The following is a 17,119-nucleotide window of genomic DNA, read 5'->3' on the forward strand; positions in this document are numbered from 1 at the left end:
AAAATTCGGTTCAGAACCCATCGTTGCTTATGAATGTGACACTTCCCTAATATAATTAAAAGCTGTACCAAAAAGACATATCCCTGTCCAATGCTGTTTTAAAGTACAATAAAACGTCAAAAATTTTGAACACTACTTTACAGACAATCTCCTATCTTATAAAATGTTCAACATATGTACAAAACATTTTCGTATAAATCCAGTCATAAAAAATTAACAATTGTTTTCCTCGCTAACGATTCATAAGAAATTCATAAGAATTAACTTCTATCGTTAGGTATATATACGGAATAGGCCTACATGACGTAGCTTCACCTGCCAGTCAGTGTAAGGGCCGGCCCCTGTCAGCTAGATGATTGGTGGAAGTTAGATCCTGGGCCAGGTAAATCCAACAGGCTCGATCTCTGACTCAGGCTGGAGCACTTGAGACGGGACACTCACCAACGCGGCGAAACGGTAAAGAAATATCACCCAAACATAGCAGGCGTTTCTATATTAATGCATCAATTGAAGGTAATACTAAATTGCAAAAATGATTTTTAAATGCAAAAGATAATGTGAAAGAGAATATATTAATAATTATGTTGAGTATCAAATATGACATAGTCAATGAATTTTATTTCTCTTTTCAGAGTGTGAAATCCAGCTGCCTTAGAAGACCATGAAAAGCCTAAAGGCCAAGTTTAAAAAGACAGAAGTAAGAAAACAAGAATTTCTCACTTGCATTTTTTCACAGGCAATATCACTGCTACATTCCGTGGTAATCTAGGGCATTTCAATGAAAAAAAACGACAAAACAACAAATTGCATGTGTACTTTTTAACTCTCCTTTTTCTGAAAGTATCCGCAAAGTCTTCCTGTAGCCATCTCTTGTCAGTCCTCGAAAGGGAGCCCCTGGTGAGTTTGTCCAGTGGCGGGGGGCTGCGAGCTGGGTGTCTGTAACACAGAGCAGCTGCGGGCCACTCTAGCTAGGCCTGCAGACCGAGGGGGTAACCAGAGACTTCTGCCAGGCCTGAATTATTCACAATGTGGGTGACAAGCCGGGAGCTCCCACGGGGGTCTGGGGTCGGCCGTAATAAAGGCTGATTGCTTTTGCCATTACTGCACAACTAAAGCACTAATCATCGCCAGTCAATCAGCAGCTAACAGGGGCTCAAGCCAACTGTGGGGATGGTAGCTATTATTTACGTAGAACCATCAGCCATAACAATAACAGTATTACCCACTATAAATAAAACATATTTATAGTTTATAAATAAAACATTTTTCATGGTGGGGCAGTGTTTGGTTCAGCAGGTTAGGATTCTGCGGCCGCGAACGGAAGGTCGCCTGTTGAAATCCTGTGGTTGCCGGAATGATCTCCTTGGATCTCCTTTTCCAACTTTATGTTATAATAATGGTTTTGTAGCATAATTTCAGTCCTCATGAGTTCAAATGTAAGAGTTCAAATCAAAAGCTACTCAAAAATGAAAATTCATGATTTTTCATTTTGCCGAAATGACGCGTCTCAGCATCATTGTTTTGTTTGAATATTTTTAACAGTAAGTCAAGAAAGTGTTCAAACGCGGCAGAAAGCTTTCATTACTATCTGAAGCCGTTATTTCCTACATTATCAGTATCCTTTCTCACTACAGCAGTTATAACAATAGCCTCATTCGTGTCTCAGGTTACGGGTGGCATCCTTTACCTGTGCAGAGTGTCTCCTGTTCCTCTTTATTTTGTGTGGCATAGGCTTTTAAGACCCTTGGGACCTGCCCTGTTTATGTAGATCACCTTGGTGCGCCTATGTCTTCACAGCCCCGCACAGGGACTGTAATGAATCATTTTCTGACAGGAAATCTGCTCTTTGTATGAAGGGAATGGCAAACGGCACCTTCCTCTCGCAGGTGCGATGGTGCTTTACTCAGCTGGACTCTCCTGGATTGGTCATCTTCCTTATTAATGGTGTTATCCGGGCTCCGCTGCAGTGTGCCTCATGTTGCATGTCTCCATTGTTGCACGGAAATGCAGCCTTAGCAAGGGCAGTAGCCTTGAAATGACTTCAATCTATTAAACCTTATTGCCTTGAAATACATTGTTACCAATGCAGAATTAGCCAAGACCATGTTTAAACCAAACACTGCTTCTCCTTTCACCTTTTGACACTCTGTTCTTCGTTTACATATGTGCTGGCTTTTAGACTGGCTTGTACTGTACACAATGTCATTATAATACCCGTAAGACTTGTGCAGCTCAGATGTGCTTTACTAACTAGCATAGCGGTGACTGATCAGCTAGAGCAGGCGGTCATGCTGCCGGGACGCTAACCTTTCCTCTTCTAACCCCAATTTCACCAGCTATATTTGTTCCTTTGTTTTACTGAGCTTCCAGGTCAGGATAGTAAAAGGCTGAGAGAGCTTAGCCCAGAAAAAGCTGTAAGAGGGAGGGGAAAATGGACAGAAACAAATGTTCAGGCTGGGATTGGGGGGGGGTATGAGGTGACAGTATTAGGTTATGATGTGAAAAAGAAGGACACCAAAGGCGGGACTATGTGTGAGTGTGTGTGTGTGTGTGTGTGTGTGTGTGTGTGTGTGTGAATGTGCTGATTGCAGTATGCGTGCGTAGCTCGGAGCAGCAGGACAGCTGAGCAGGGAGAGTCGGGCTGTGAGGAGCCAGTGCGTCTGCATGTATCTGCATGCGTCTGCGTGCGTCTGCATGTATCTGCGTGTGTCTGCACCTTTCTGAGGGGACATCGATGTTTCTGTCAGAACGTGTAGCATCCAGGCCACAGGACCTGCTTGTATCCATAGGCCTTCCATGCCTCCGCATGTCTGAGTCTCTCTCAGACCAGTGACGCCTCCCGGGAGCCTTCGGGAGGGGTGAGCGCACTTTAAATTGCTGCCTGAGAGTTATTTCGGGCTGTGTGAATTTTGCTGTGGGTGCACGAGGGCCATCTCTGGGGTTATGATGCGTGCGAAGGGCAGAGACTCTTTGAGGGGGTCTGCGCAGGGCTCCGGCCGCGTGCGGGCGTGCCCATCCTAGTCTGCGTGCTGCGATGCGTGTACTCCCATGAGCGCTGGCCGGCGCGGTGGCCAGGAACCTGCCGCTCTGTGTCCGGCGCCCCCCCTCTATGGATCCCCGGTTCTGGCTGTGCCTCATGAAGCGATTCTGCCCGTGTCTCTGCGGACTTGCGGTACGTACCTCCCTCTACGGGCCGGGATCTCAGAGAGGATGGCGGGAGGTAGCCGTGCGCAGCGAACTGGCTCGTGATATTTTCCTTCTAACTGTAGGAATGTCCTGTTTATAAGTCGAGCTTTGTTAGACTTAGTCAACCTTGCGGACAGAAGGACTGACAGCCATGGGTCGGCTGTCAGGTTAGACCTGGTGGGTTGGGGCAGAAAATGCAGAGTTCCAGATTAATTCATGCCTCCAGCTGTTTGTGTGCTGTGGTGCTGGCTGGTGGACCGACGTGGACTCAACCTAGTTGCGTGTGAAGTTCTGACCTGGTTCTGAACGCTGCGCTCGTGCTGTCTCAGAGCCAGGACTGGAGTAAAAGCGACGAGAGGCTGTTGCAGGCGGTGGAGCAGAATGACCTGGAAAAAGTCGCCGCCCTGCTGGTGAAAAAAGGACTCTGCGCTTCCAAACTAGATGGAGAGGGGAAGTCGGCGTGAGTAGATGCATCTTAATTCATTTAGATTCTGACTCTGTGCAGTCTGGATCGAGGTGGAAAGTTCAGGTCCAGAAAATACAAAGCCAGACCAAGATTTTGTTTCAACCAACCAGTTGAGTACTCTGTGACTTTGACTCTATATACTTAACTGGTTGGTTGAAACACAGTCTTGGTCTTGATTTGAAATTGGAGCTGGACTTTCCACCTCTGGATCTCATCACCCAGTGACACTGAGAAATTGAGCTCACGTTCTCCAGATGCTGCAGCATACGGCTCTCTGTTCTTGTCAGGTTCCATGTGTGTGCGGCCCAGGGTCGCCTGGACTGTCTGGAGATCATCCTGTCCCATAACGTGGACGTCATTGCCACAGACAGCGCTGGTACGTCATGTGACCCAGCAGTGGTCACACACTGGCCGCTCGTCTTGATGGCCATATTACATACCTCCCATTCCACCTTCTCAGAGGAATCAAAGGAACAGATCCTGGTTCATACAGCCCGGGATGCAGTGAAGATCCTGGTTCATACAGCCCGGGATGCAGTGAAGTCAGCCTCACTGTTTTCACTGTCTGGAGTCTGACCCAGGAGGCACATATCACAAGGCAGGGGACAACCTGGACGGGATGCTAGTCCATCACAGGGACACAGGCAGGCACACACACAGACACACACACACAAACACACACACACACACACACACACACACACACACACACAGACAGACACACACACACAGACAGACAGAAACACACACACAGACACACACACAAACACACACACACAGACACACAGACAGACAGACAGACACACACACACAGACAGACAGACACACACACACAGACACACACACACACACAGACAGACAGACAGACACACACACAGACACACACAAACACACACACACACACAGACAGACAGACAGACACAGACAGATACACAGTTTAATGGCACTTATTAGGAGAAACCTAGTCAACATGCAAACTCCACACATGTAGAATGGGTGGGACTGATACCCTCAGCCACTGGATTGGCTGGAGGGATGGAGGGGGCGACACCCTGCTGCTGTGATTGGTTCTTTTGTCACAATGGACCAACATGAGAACAGCATGAAAGTTTGCTGTGATCATCTCCACTGACTCCAAGGAGAAACAACCAATCACAGTGTCCCTCCCACCACCTCTCCCATCTAGCATCTACCATGAGACAACAGCGTTACCTGCCCCCCCCGTGTATGACTTCTACTGACCCTGTCTTTGCTTGCATTGCTTTTATCTTCCCCCCCTTTTTCTTCTATCATGGAAAAGGCTCCAACGCCCTTCACCTGGCAGCCAAGAACGGGCACTCTGAGTGCGTGAAGAGGCTCTTGCAGGTGAGTGAGTAATTCAGACACTCCTCTTGTGACCTTATAATGGAGTCAGAGCCGTGGACAGACAGCCTGAAATGTGTTCACGAGGCAGCTGGAAGGGAACGTGTCCAAACCACAGGCATCAGGCACAAATCACACTCACGGTGCTCTTGGTAGCTCCATCCAGTGAGGGCGACTTTAGCTGGAACGATGATGCTTCTGTATCGACAGACACAAAGGTCGATTCAATTCTTTCATTTCCCTCATCCTGCTGCTGGAATAGGAGAGGGTGTCTGTGGACTCCACCGACTGTTTCGGTAGGACAGCTCTGCATCATGCCGGTGAGATAAAACTTTTATAATCAAATATAATTCTGAACCCAGTACAGAACACTCTGACCTGAGCCAAACCCAGTACAGAACACTCTGACCTGAGCCAACCCCAGTACAGAACACTCTGACCTGAGTCAAACCCAGTACAGAACACTCTGACCTGAGCCAAACCCAGTACAGAACACTTTGACCTGAGCCAAACCCAGTACAGAACACTCTGACCTGAGCCAACCCCAGTACAGAACACTGATCTGAAACCTGTAAACTCTTTTTGTAGTGGTCTGTGGTTGCCTGTCCTGCACTGAGATTTTGTGGGATTTCAAGGCGTGTCTTGATGCTCAGGATGGGGTAAGTGGAAATGTGTGCTGACTGACAACTTGTCTGCTTTAATTGTTGTCTGATACATAGTGATGTCATTGATGTAATTAGCACATTTACGTTTCCTGTAGTGCTTTATCGAAGTAATGCCACCTGATGATTGCTGTACTGTATATTAGGTTGCATGTTTTTTTGACAGGCCACTTAGTCATTACCAGGAACTGTGGGAGGAACCATGTGACAGGGGAAGTGGCAGCTAGGGCCTGGATCATTTAGCAAACCATGTGACAGGGGAAGTGGTGGTTAGGGTCTGGATCATTTAGCAAACCATGTGACAGGGGAAATGGCGGATAGGGTCTGGTTCATTTAGCAAACCATGTGACAGGAAGTGGCAGCTAGGGTCTGGATCATTTAGCAAACCATGTGACAGGGGAAATGGCGGATAGGGTCTGGTTCATTTAGCAAACCATGTGACAGGGGAAGTGACGGATAGGGTCTGGTTCATTTAGCAAACCATGTGACAGGAAGTGGCAGCTAGGGCCTGGATCATTTAGCAAACCATGTGACAGGGGAAATGGCGGATAGGGTCTGGTTCATTTAGCAAACCATGTGACAGGAAGTGGCAGCTAGGGCCTGGATCATTTAGCAAACCATGTGACAGGGGAAATGGCGGATAGGGTCTGGTTCATTTAGCAAACCATGTGACAGGGGAAATGGCGGATAGGGTCTGGTTCATTTAGCAAACCATGTGACAGGGGAAATGGCGGATAGGGTCTGGATCATTTAGCAAACTTTTTCTAGGTTACATGTGGGTGGGGCAACAAAGAAAGGTTTTTTGGATGAGGAGGGAAGATATGGCAGCGATGATGTATAGGAGCGGAGCAGGGAGGGAGTGCAGACAGGGTGACTGCTGTCCGGCAGACCTGCCGTCGATGGCAAAACATTACTAGGGGCAACAAAGTGCATTTATTAATACATACGGCAGAGAACGACAGACATGAGCGTAGATAATGGCTACTTTTCCCTGCTGGGAAAGGTGGTCTTAAATGGGCATGTCCCAGCTCTTGCTGTTTAGCCCTATGATGGTTTAGCTGGGTGGGTCACCAGTTGGCCATGCTGGTACGGCCAGCTAAACCAGCTAGAAAAAGCACACATTGATCATATCACTGCGCAGAAGATATCGCGGGGGTGCTTGTGCTCGCATCTTCTGAGCAGTGATATGATTGGTGCGTGGAGTTTGGTAGATAAAAGAGAAGAAAATAGCCTGTCTCTAAGGAAAATGGTAACCTGATACTTATCAGCAGATTACTGATCCTTTTATTAAACATTTATATGTATCATTCACTCTGCCTTCAGGACGGGGCTACGCCGCTGTTGCTGGGTGCACAGATGAGCCGCGTGGAACTGTGTGCCTTCCTATTGGATCGTGGGGCCATGGCCAACCTGCAGGACAACCAGGGCCGGTAGGGAGCTGCCCTCACCCATCAATCACAGTGCGTCACCCACCAATCGTAGTGCATCACCCACCAATCACAACATGTCACCCCCCAAACGCAGCGCATCACCCACCAATCACAGCGTGTTAAAGATTTACATTCAATTATTTAGCAAATGCAGTGAGGGTCAAACAGGGGGTTTTTCAATATGCATACTTGACCATACTTGTGTTCTTGCACACCTGTTTTATCATCTTCCATCGCCGAAGACCAGTTCCAATACTAAGAAGAAAAGTACAAAGGACGGTAAAAAAGACCAGATGTTGGTCTTGCCCCACCCCAGATATCTAGGATACATCTGTTGTATCCTCGCCAAACGAGACCAATCCCATGATTCATTGCGCCCCAAGTTCATCCTTGGGAGGCAAGTTAGCAAGAACGGTCTTGCGAAGACCATAAGTACGATCTTTGTGTTCTTGGTATTGAGAAACACGCAGTGGGGTTAAGGGCCTTACTCAAGAGCCCAAAAGCGGCATCACTCAGCCAGTCACGGAATTTGAACCAATGACTTTCCAAACACGGGTCCGAACACGCAGAGCCTCACAGCGCAGCCAGGACAGCTTCCTCATTAGCAACTCTGAGCTGAAGAGGTAGAACTTGAGTTCCCTGTCAAACTGGCAGTCAGGGGAGGTACGTGAGGAAACGATTTTGGCAGAAGGAGGTTCTTCTCAGTGATGCCTCTACTTTTCTGTGCAGTTCAGGTAGAACTTGCATCCCATTCAGGATACTCTGCTGGCTCCAGGGCCAAACTCACAACAGCCACGATGCCGGCGGTAGCGGCGCGGAACTTCCCCGTGGGGTGGAGCCCGTGTCCCCACGCTAATAGTGATGCCCAGTTGCATCCCTGTCTTGTCCTCCAGGACGGCCCTCATGCTGGCCTGTGAGAGCGACAGCGTGGAGACGGTGGAGGTGCTGCTCAGGGGTGGAGCCAACCCTCTGCAGACCGACGCCCTGGGACACAGTGCCGCTCACTACAGCGTCGTTTCCGGCAACCGGTACATCACACGCCTCCTGCAAGACGCAGGTAAGAGCAAGCGGGGAATCCCTGGGTGCCGTCGCGTGTCACACCTCCCGTCGCACCTCCCCGGTGTCTCCGCTTTGCCGTGGTGGTGAGATCATCATTGCATGACAGAGCATTTATCTACAGCTTCGAGATATCCTAACATTATCGCCCTAGTAAAAATTACACCGGATCGCTGCTCGATAAACGTTAGCGACATCCATCTTTACTGCGGTTTCTCTTAAACGTGTTTAAAGAAAAGTAGCGGAGAAAGGGTTCAAACTTACAAACTATACTGTTTACTTCTGTGGGCAAAGATCTTCTTTCACTAAGTCGGAGAAGTAAACATGGCATCTGATTTGGGTTTTTAAATGACAAGGCACCCTCCTGCTAAAACTGCACCCTCCTGAAATCCATGGGAAAAAGAGATTTTTTTTTTATTATTGATTAAAGTTTTGATTTGACAGGAAGAGGAAGTTGGCCAGGTCACACCACCACACATGCGGTGTCAGAGTACAGAGCTAACTGTCATATTTAGTATGAGAGATATGAACAAAAATGCAATGAAAAACAAGATTTTGGATGTCAGATGGACATAACTGTGGCAGAGCAGAGGTGGCCGTTTCAGGCCCAGAAGGTAAAAATCCAGAGCAAGATTTTGTTTCACCCAACCAGTTGAGGAATCTCTCTCTGTGGCTCTTTATTCTCGACTGGTTGGTTGAAACAAAATCTTAGTCTGGATTTTTACCTTCTGGACCTGAAGTGTTCATCCCTGTGGCAGACATTGGCAGTTATTCATAGATGGAGAGCTGCTGGCTTTAGTTTTCTGAATTTATCTGGCCAGAAAATATTACATTTATAAGTGTGTGTTAACCCTTCTTGGACTGATTGTTGCATCGTGTTGGAGAATTTGAGGAACTGCAAAAGAATGCGTTTTGTTTGCATTGTTAAAAAAGGGAACTATGTGCTTTTGGGAAGTAAGTTAGAGGATAAACGTCCCCCTGTCTCCTTCTCCCCCCTGCATACGTAGCCAAGGAGGGCGCAGGAGAGGAGGTAACTGCTCAGTGCTTTGTAATGCAGGTAAATCAGATTTCATTACCACTCACTGCACACTGAATTCCCACCTCGCCGAGCTTCTGGTATCGGGGAATCTCGAGTCTCCTCTCAAACCCCAAGCTGCTGAACATAGCCTTCAGTGTGAGTAACACCACAAGCTCATGAGTCGATTTTAAAGAATTCATATTGTGCAGAGATTGGGACTGTAATCTGTTGAATTTATTTACTGTTTTTTTTTTTTTGTGAGGAGTTATTCTTTAATATTTTGAGCTGTAATAGTAGAGCGGCACAGTCAGCTGTTATAGAAGCCTTCTGAACTAGGGATGGTGACAGAAAGCTGCTTTCGGCTTTAGCTTCCCTGACCTGTGATTATCTGCTTCTGTCCTGCTCCTCTCCCCCTGTCACTTGTGTGTTTGTCACTTATTGCAGCCTCCGCCGCCCCCTCCGCTGCCTGGCCGCTCCACACCCCGCAAGCGGAAGGCCCCCCCTCCGCCCAGCTCCCCTTCTCAGGTACAAGGTTTCTCTGTCTGGGGCTGTAGCGCATGTGTGGCTCACACTGTGCCAGAGGTGGAGAGTCCAGGTCCAGAAAGTAAAAATTCACCTCTGCACTGTGTATCTACTGTATAAAACATTGAGCTTGAATCTCAGTGTTGTGCCTGTATGTCATTCATAGGATGCACCATAAAATCCAGGGGATGTATTGAGTGAAAGGGTCTCCTATCCATTATTGCAGGGCTCTTCAACTTCCCCGGAGCCACAGAGGCCCTCTCCGGCTGCTCAATCCCCTGACATACAGCGCCCCCCTCAGGCCAGCCTTGTGAGTGACAGCATGTGCATAAGGGCCTTCAGAAAAAGGGCAACAAATGGGAAATTTTACAGGGTTTGATTTGGGTAAATGGTGAAGCTTTTACATTTTTTTTTTTTTACATTTAGAAATATGTCCTAAAATCAGTGCATAAGTGAACAGAAACTACTGACTTTAGGATGAGGAGAAAAGAGGAGGTTTTAAGGAAAGACCTGCTTAAAATTCTGAGTTTTTTTTGTAAATAATGAGGAAAGCAATATGTGTATTTGTGAACAAATATTGGTTTGTAAACTTTCATTTCCATGAGACGGAGGATGAGGAGGTGTTCGAAGAGATCCGAAGGCTGAGGCTGGAACGGGGACGCCTGCTTCAGAAAATCAAGGGACTGGAGCAGCAGCAGCATAGCGCCCACTCTGCACTGGAGGAGGTACTGCACCCCCAACCCTTCACACAGAGCCTGCATATGTGTGTGTGTGTGTGTGTCTTTGGGGTCTCCTTGCACCCTCAGAACCGCCGCTCCTCTCGCCCAGCTGTGTCTGCTGAGGGAGCGGCTTGGGCAGGCCGAAGCCGACCGAGAGCGGCTGACGGCAGAGATGGAGGAGCTGAGAGGGCTACAGGCGGCCAGCGACTCGGAGGACATGGAGGACATGCTGGACTTCCCGGGTGTGTTTGGCTCTGTGGGAAGTAGGTGTGGAGGTTTGGGTCGTCCGCATCTTATTGGCGACTGGTGGTTTATTCCTGCACTGCCCCTGATTACCTCATCTCTCAGGAGGCAGAAGTACTTACTGGGAATTACTTCTGAATTACTTAGTTGTGTGAGACTGTTGGCTGTAGTTGGCTTCTCAAAAATGTTGATTTTTGACTGCGCTAAACGCCAAAATGCCGCTTCCTGTCTGCATCCCAGGTGCGGACCGACTGCTCTCCAGACGTTCCCGGGCTTCCGATCCTGAGTCGGAACCAGGCCAGGCTGACGCCGCCTCCCATGGAGAGTCTGAGTCTTCCTCCGGCCCTCGCAGCCGGAAGGATCTGGAGGCTTTGGTGGAGAAGCTCACTGCCCAGAATACTGAGCTGGTCCTCAAAGTCAAGGTTTGGATGCCCGTTGCCCCTAGTAGACATATGACCACACAGGGAAGCTGGTCCCATGGGACCAGAAGGACTATCCATCCATCCATCCATCCATCCATCCATTTTCTGCACCCATATGCAGGGTCGGGGGTCCAGAGCCAGTCAGTAAACAGTAGAGCTCCACTATGTTTTTTCCAGATATAAATAGAAAGCCAGTAGAGAGTGGGTTGCAGTCATTTTTCATAAAGTGGATTGGGCTTTCTAGAAGAGAGTGAAAAATGGGTCAGAAAGACGTCACTTGCAGGGAGCGATATCTGGAGACGTGACTCTATCCAAAGAGAATTATGGCTCCGGAAATAAGGTCATTGGAGCAGAGCTGGGCTGGGGGAGGGAAGCCGTTCATGTTAGGAGGCATGTCCGGAGTGTGTAGCTGTTGTCAAAGGGCTCACTGGGGTCCGCTGTTAACAGCTCGGGGTGTCTGTCTGTCACTGACACTTTCCCTGGCCGGCAGATGCTGGAAACGTTCGAGAAGGACGACACTGACATGCAGAGCTCCGGGCCGGACTTCGTGCCCACGGTGCTCTATGACTCCCTGAGGAAGGAGTTCGATGAGCTGCAGGAGCGCTACTCCCAGGCCCAGGCTGTGGCCGAGGCCTCCAGCGTGACAGGAGAACAGGGGTACATACGACTGCCTTCGGCAGAAAACATTGGCGTGAACATTTTTACACCTGTGTCCACTTTTTCTGGAGCGTACCGAGGAGAGCTTTGTTTCGCTGTGTTCAGATGCATTCAGGAGATGGAGGGGGAGCAGGGTGAGGCTGAGAGTGCCGGCAAGCTGAAGGAGAAGCTGAAGGAGATGGAACAGCGGCTGGCTGAGACCCAGACAGAGTTGGAGGAGCTGAAGGAGCAGGTTCAGGTGGGGGTCTTCTCCGTGGAGCTCAGTGAGGGCCAGCACCCTGGCATGCAGCATCTGATGGAGCGGGTGAAGGAGCTGGAGGAGGCCCTGGCAGAGAAGCAGAGAGAGGAGGACGCCACAATGACGAGGCTTTCGGAGAGGGTGCACGAGCTGGAGTCCACCCTGGAACAGAGGGAGGCGCAAGGGGAGAGCGAGGGAGGAGGTGACAGAGAGCAGGAAGGAGAGGTGGTGCGTAGGCTGCAGGGCAAAGTGGAGGAGCTGCAGGCTGATCTCCAGGAGTGCGTCCCCCGGGTGGAGCTCGAGGAGATGCAGCTGACCATGGGGCTGCAACTGGAGCAGCTGGCCAGTGAGCGTGCAGAGGCCTCACTGCGGCTAAACGACGCACTGTTGGAGCTGGAGAAGCTGCGGCCCCCTCCGCAGGGCGACGGGGAGGACGATGAGGACGAGGAGGAGCATTCTGAGGGATCAGATCCCTCCATCACATCAGGCATGTCTCTCCATGTGTTTCCGTGCGTGGCTCTGTCACAGCCAATAGGGAGCTCCAAAGTCAGGAGTGATGAAATGCCTTCTATCCAATCAGATCGCTCTGTTCAGATGTCCGCCGGCAGCACCCTGGCTGCGGTGAGAGAGGAGCTGGAGGTAGCGCGACAGGAGGCGGCTCAGGCCCTCGACTGCCTGTGCGCAGAGCGGGAGGGACGGGCACAGGACGCCCTGCAAATGAAGGATGCAGTACCACTGTCCCAGCACCAGGAGGCGCTGTCCGCACTCACCAGTCAGCTGGAAGAAGTTGCTCAGGAGCTCGAGGCAGAAAGACACAAGCATGGACACACTCAGCAGGAAGTATCCAGGCTGGAGGCGGAACTGCAGACCACGAAACGGGACTTTATATCCAAAGAGGAGCATGAAAAAGTCAAGGTGCGTTCCGGCACATACCACTCAAAAGTATGGACACACCTTCTTTTAATGCATTTTACCAAATATTGTCTCGCAAATATTGCAGCAACCAAGAGTAGTGTTCAACATCTAAAAACTATCCCAAATTTTAGAGTGTTCAAAATAGTCTCCTTTTGCTTCAATGACAGCATTGCAGACTCTTGGCGTTCATTCAGTCAGCTTCCAGATGTAGCCGTCTGGAATGCTTCTCCAGCAGTCCTGCAGGAGTTTCCACAAGTTCTGGGTACAAGTTGCTACCTTGCTCTTACTCTTTGATCCAACTCATCCCAAACCAGCTCCGTAGGGTTCAGGTGGGGGGGATTGTGGGGGCCAGGTCATCTGTCACGGCACTCCATCTCTTTCCTTGTTCACAAGATAATACAGTACTTACCTAACCCCGAGGTGAGCTTAGGGTCGGTATCTTGTTGAAAAACAAATGATTTTCAGTAGGTGTGTCCAGACTGACTGGTACTGTAGAAGTTGTGCTTCTATCAGGTGTGGTGGCACACTGAAGCACAGAGCCAAGGTTTATAATCTGTGGGGGCTTGGGGCTGACGTACTACTTGCATACGCCTCAGGTTAGGAAAAGCAGACAGTTCATTCAAGACAAGGCTAAACTTTCACCATGTAGTCAGACGCCTTCATGGCGAAAGCTGCCGGCGTACAGTGGAGTTCCATCAGCAGGTCCTGCTTCCTGCTGGGGTCTGGGGTCCGATGCGGTTTCTGCTGGGAACCGTGGATTCCTCACTTCAGGGCTTTGGACAGACAGTTTAACGGGGAGAGATGGGCAGGTATTCGTGGTGGAGCAGGTGACCGACAAAGTGCAGGTGGGGAAGATTCAAAGCAAAGGTGTGGGCTTCTCAGTGGATATTTAAAAGCTTTTGGACTGCCAATAAAACAGTCTGTTCTTACATCCTTAAATTCAATATACTAAAACATACAGTATTAAAATATATATCCAAAATAACATACAGCACAGAAATAACAATCTTATAATAACGTATAATACAATTTTGTTTATTGAAGATACAAAAAGCACTTAATTGATATTGTCATATAACCTCTGCTCTCCTTCTTGAATCCCACCTGCCAGACGGCGCTAGAGCGCTCCCTGCAGGACAGTGAGAGCAGTGTGCAGGCAGCCCAGGATGTGCTAAGTGAAAAGGAGGCGGAGCTGAAGGAACTTAGGTCCCAGAGGGCTGCCGAGCGGGGCATGGTGTCCAAGGAGGACCACGAGGCTCAGCGGGTCTCCCTGCAGGCCGAGATCAACGCCCTGGGCGCCCAGATGGTGGAGCTCACACGCAAGCACGAGAAGACCTGCACGGAGGTGCGTGGGGAGCGGCGCAGCGTCCCCTTCCGGCCTCCCGCTGGGAGCCTCCTCTTGTCACCTTCATCCTACCTTCACACCTCCCCACAGGTGTTCCAAGTGCAGAGGGAGGCCCTGTTCAACAAGAGTGAGCGCCAGGCAGCGGAAGAGCAACTGGTGGCCACTCAGAAGCAGCTGGTGGACCTGCAGGCCCAGTCCAGCCACGTGCAGGAACTGCACAAGGGCATCCAGGACTCTCAAGGCCTGATCAAGGAGAAGGACCGCAAGGTGAGGCCAAGGAGCAGAGAACCTCACTGAGAGAGGCTGTCGCTCACTGTGCACCTTGGATTGCCGAGCGCTTTGTTTCCTTCCTCTCCCCTAGATCACGGAACTGTCCAAGGAAATATTCCGCCTCAAGGAGGCTCTGGGAGCTCTCTCTCCCCCTCTGGGCCTGTCCTCTTCAGGCTCCTCCAGCCAGCAGGTGGCGCTGCAGAACCACGTGACCGTACTTACGCAGCAGCTCCAGGTGAGGGCAGCAGAGGACGGTTTTCAAAGCACCAGCACATGGAGGCAGTCACGACCTATGTGGGCGGCACGCATCAGTGGCTGAGTGTTGGTTTCGTCTCTGTGGGGGAAGAATACTCCCCGTGTTTTTTAGCTCGGAGATCAAGCATGAAATGTGATCAACACTTTGTTTAAAGCTGCGGTAGAAAAAGTGGTAACACTACTTGACGGGGCACAAATAATGTAGTATTACGCTATTACTTATATATATAAATTAACCACAAACTCTTAGTTACATACTGATCTCATGTTACTTCATCATTAATGAATTGTGACGCACGTTTTATCTTAAGCAGTTACTATTTTCGTTACTATATCTGTTAATTCTGTAAACCTTTGTGAACTACTGAAGGAACAAATCATGAAAAACACAAGTGAGATACTGATCTCACGTTTCTTCATCATTAATGAATCGTGATGTATCTTTCATCTCAAGCTCCGACTGTATTCGTTCATGATTTTGTACTTCAGTAGTAACTGAGTTATTACTAAGTATTTGTGCTCCGTCAAGTAAAGTGTGACCTGTAATGTGAATAGTCTCTCCTGTCTGAGCCCCGATTTCTCCGTTGGCAGGAGTGGGAGCAGAAGCACCGGGCCGTGGTGTCTGTGTACCGCGCTCACCTGCTGTCAGCTGTGCAGGTCAGTCAGCAGCATGTGCAGGTCAGTCAGCATCCATGCAGGTCAGTCAGCATCCATGCAGGTCAGTCAGCAGCATGTGCAGGTCAGTCAGCAGCATGTGCAGGTCAGTCAGCATCCATGCAGGTCAGTCAGCATCCATGCAGGTCAGTCAGCAGCATGTGCAGGTCAGTCAGCAGCATGTGCAGGTCAGTCAGCATCCATGCAGGTCAGTCAGCATCCATGCAGGTCAGTCAGCAGCATGTGCAGGTCAGTCAGCAGGCGTGCAGGTCAGTCAGCAGCATGAGCAAGTCAGTCAGCAGCCGTGCTGGTCAGTCAGCAGCATGTGCAGGTCAGTCAGCAGCCGTGCAGGTCAGTCAGCAGCATGTGCAGGTCAGTCAGCAGCCGTGCAGGTCAGTCAGCAGCCGTGCAGGTCAGTCAGCAGCATGTGCAGGTCAGTCAGCAGCATGTGCAGCTCAGTCAGCAGCACATGCCGATTGCACACAGAGGATCTCACCTGAGGCCTGAGTTACAGTCATACTGAACATCCTTACACATAGGAATCAGTGGGAGATAAATATTGAACATAGGAGAAATATTTACCTGGGGAGGTTAATCCCATGATCCTGCGCTGGAATAGAGTTTAGAAGATAGATGGATGGATGGGCGGGCAACTCACTAGATTCTTCAGCTTGCCAACATACAAAATTGGTTTGCATCCACACAGTCTAATTATTACCAGCCGTAGCTGTTCGAGTCCGGACTCGCTCGGCCTGCGTTTGTTCGAGTCCGGACTCGCTCGGCCTGCGTTTGACGAGAGCTGCTCAGTGTCCGGGACTCTGTCACTTAACAGCACAGCGTGATGGTTGGTCCTCAGTATCTGACCTGGCCTGTGTCCCTCAGGGTCGAATGGACGGGGAGGTGCAGGCCTTGTTACTGGAGATCCTCAGGATGTCACAGAAGGAGCAAGGCTGAAAGCTGCCCCCCCGAATAGACCTCCTCCTACTGAAAACCAACCTTGTGCCGCAGCGGACTAGTTACGGCGTAAAACCGTTAGATGGAATATATTAGTTGTCGGACCCAAGAAGAGAATTCTGATTCATCACCTTTGCCCCCTGACAACAATAGTGCAATGAGGCGTGACAGTCTTGTCTGAATCACTGACAGGTAGCGATTTCATGCCTTCATTTCCAGCCACCCGCCTGACTTTCTTTTGTATTATATTCCTACAATAAAGAGAGATGATGACCTGCAACTTTCTCGTCTGAATGTGAGTCACCTTGACACAGTCACACATAAACATAACACTAAATGAGCTGTGATATGTAAAGCCCCTTAGCCTTCAGATGAGCCTCCGTTTGAAATACTGATGCTGGTTTTGTTCATCACTAAAGGGTCACACATATCCTAATGAAAAGGGGTCACACAGCTGAGACAGAGGAGCCACCATTTGGGTGCTAAAATACATCATGGTGAGGACATTCCTTATCCACATTGTTTTTGTAGGTCTGTAGAGTAACATCAGAAAGCTTTTTACAGATTCTTCTGATCGAAGATCATAACCTGCTCACCAAGATCACCCAGTCTTCAAATGACTGACGTTTTCAGCTTTTTATAACTTCCTGTATCTTACTTGGAATTGGAACAGGTGGAACATTTTTCCTGTTTTAAAAGTTTTCATGGAAAGACTAGTTGGTTGCAAAATTCTCAGTGACAACTG

The 17,119-nt window shown here is 49.4% G+C and overlaps 1 protein-coding gene across 2 annotated transcripts; it reads left to right on the forward strand.

The window, feature by feature from the left end:
• Positions 1-381: 381 nt before the first annotated feature.
• ankrd24 (ankyrin repeat domain 24) lies at positions 382-16,654 on the forward strand. Of its 2 annotated transcripts, XM_072699925.1 has the most exons (23): positions 382-456; positions 633-697; positions 3,516-3,646; positions 3,940-4,028; positions 4,953-5,017; positions 5,277-5,334; positions 5,603-5,673; positions 7,000-7,106; positions 8,000-8,163; positions 9,170-9,192; positions 9,625-9,705; positions 9,929-10,012; positions 10,308-10,427; positions 10,531-10,663; positions 10,905-11,086; positions 11,577-11,743; positions 11,849-12,468; positions 12,562-12,896; positions 14,008-14,241; positions 14,332-14,508; positions 14,603-14,746; positions 15,358-15,423; positions 16,303-16,654. In XM_072699925.1, exons 2-23 carry the CDS (start codon positions 662-664, stop codon positions 16,372-16,374), a joined length of 3,159 nt encoding a protein of 1,052 aa, XP_072556026.1. In that variant the 5' UTR covers positions 382-456; positions 633-661; the 3' UTR covers positions 16,375-16,654. The 2 variants fall into 2 exon arrangements, with proteins under 2 accessions (XP_072556026.1, XP_072556027.1); XM_072699926.1 differs by lacking the exons at positions 382-456; positions 633-697; positions 3,516-3,646; ... (3 more) ...; positions 5,603-5,673; positions 7,000-7,106 and adding an exon at positions 7,730-7,769.
• Positions 16,655-17,119: the final 465 nt, after the last annotated feature.

This window comes from Paramormyrops kingsleyae, chromosome 15 (assembly GCF_048594095.1).
Source record: "Paramormyrops kingsleyae isolate MSU_618 chromosome 15, PKINGS_0.4, whole genome shotgun sequence".
NCBI lineage: Eukaryota > Metazoa > Chordata > Actinopteri > Osteoglossiformes > Mormyridae > Paramormyrops > Paramormyrops kingsleyae.

What these genes read in the sequence shown, in the direction of transcription:
- ankrd24 (XM_072699925.1), top strand. Translation starts at nt 662, where the DNA reads ATGAAAAGCCTAAAGGCCAAGTTTAAAAAGACAGAA. An exon ending in GCGTGAAGAGGCTCTTGCAG is followed by an intron (nt 5,018 to 5,276) that starts GTGAGTGAGTAA and finishes CTGCTGGAATAG; the next exon opens with GAGAGGGTGTCTGTGGACTC. An exon ending in AGATCCCTCCATCACATCAG is followed by an intron (nt 12,469 to 12,561) that starts GCATGTCTCTCC and finishes CTATCCAATCAG; the next exon opens with ATCGCTCTGTTCAGATGTCC.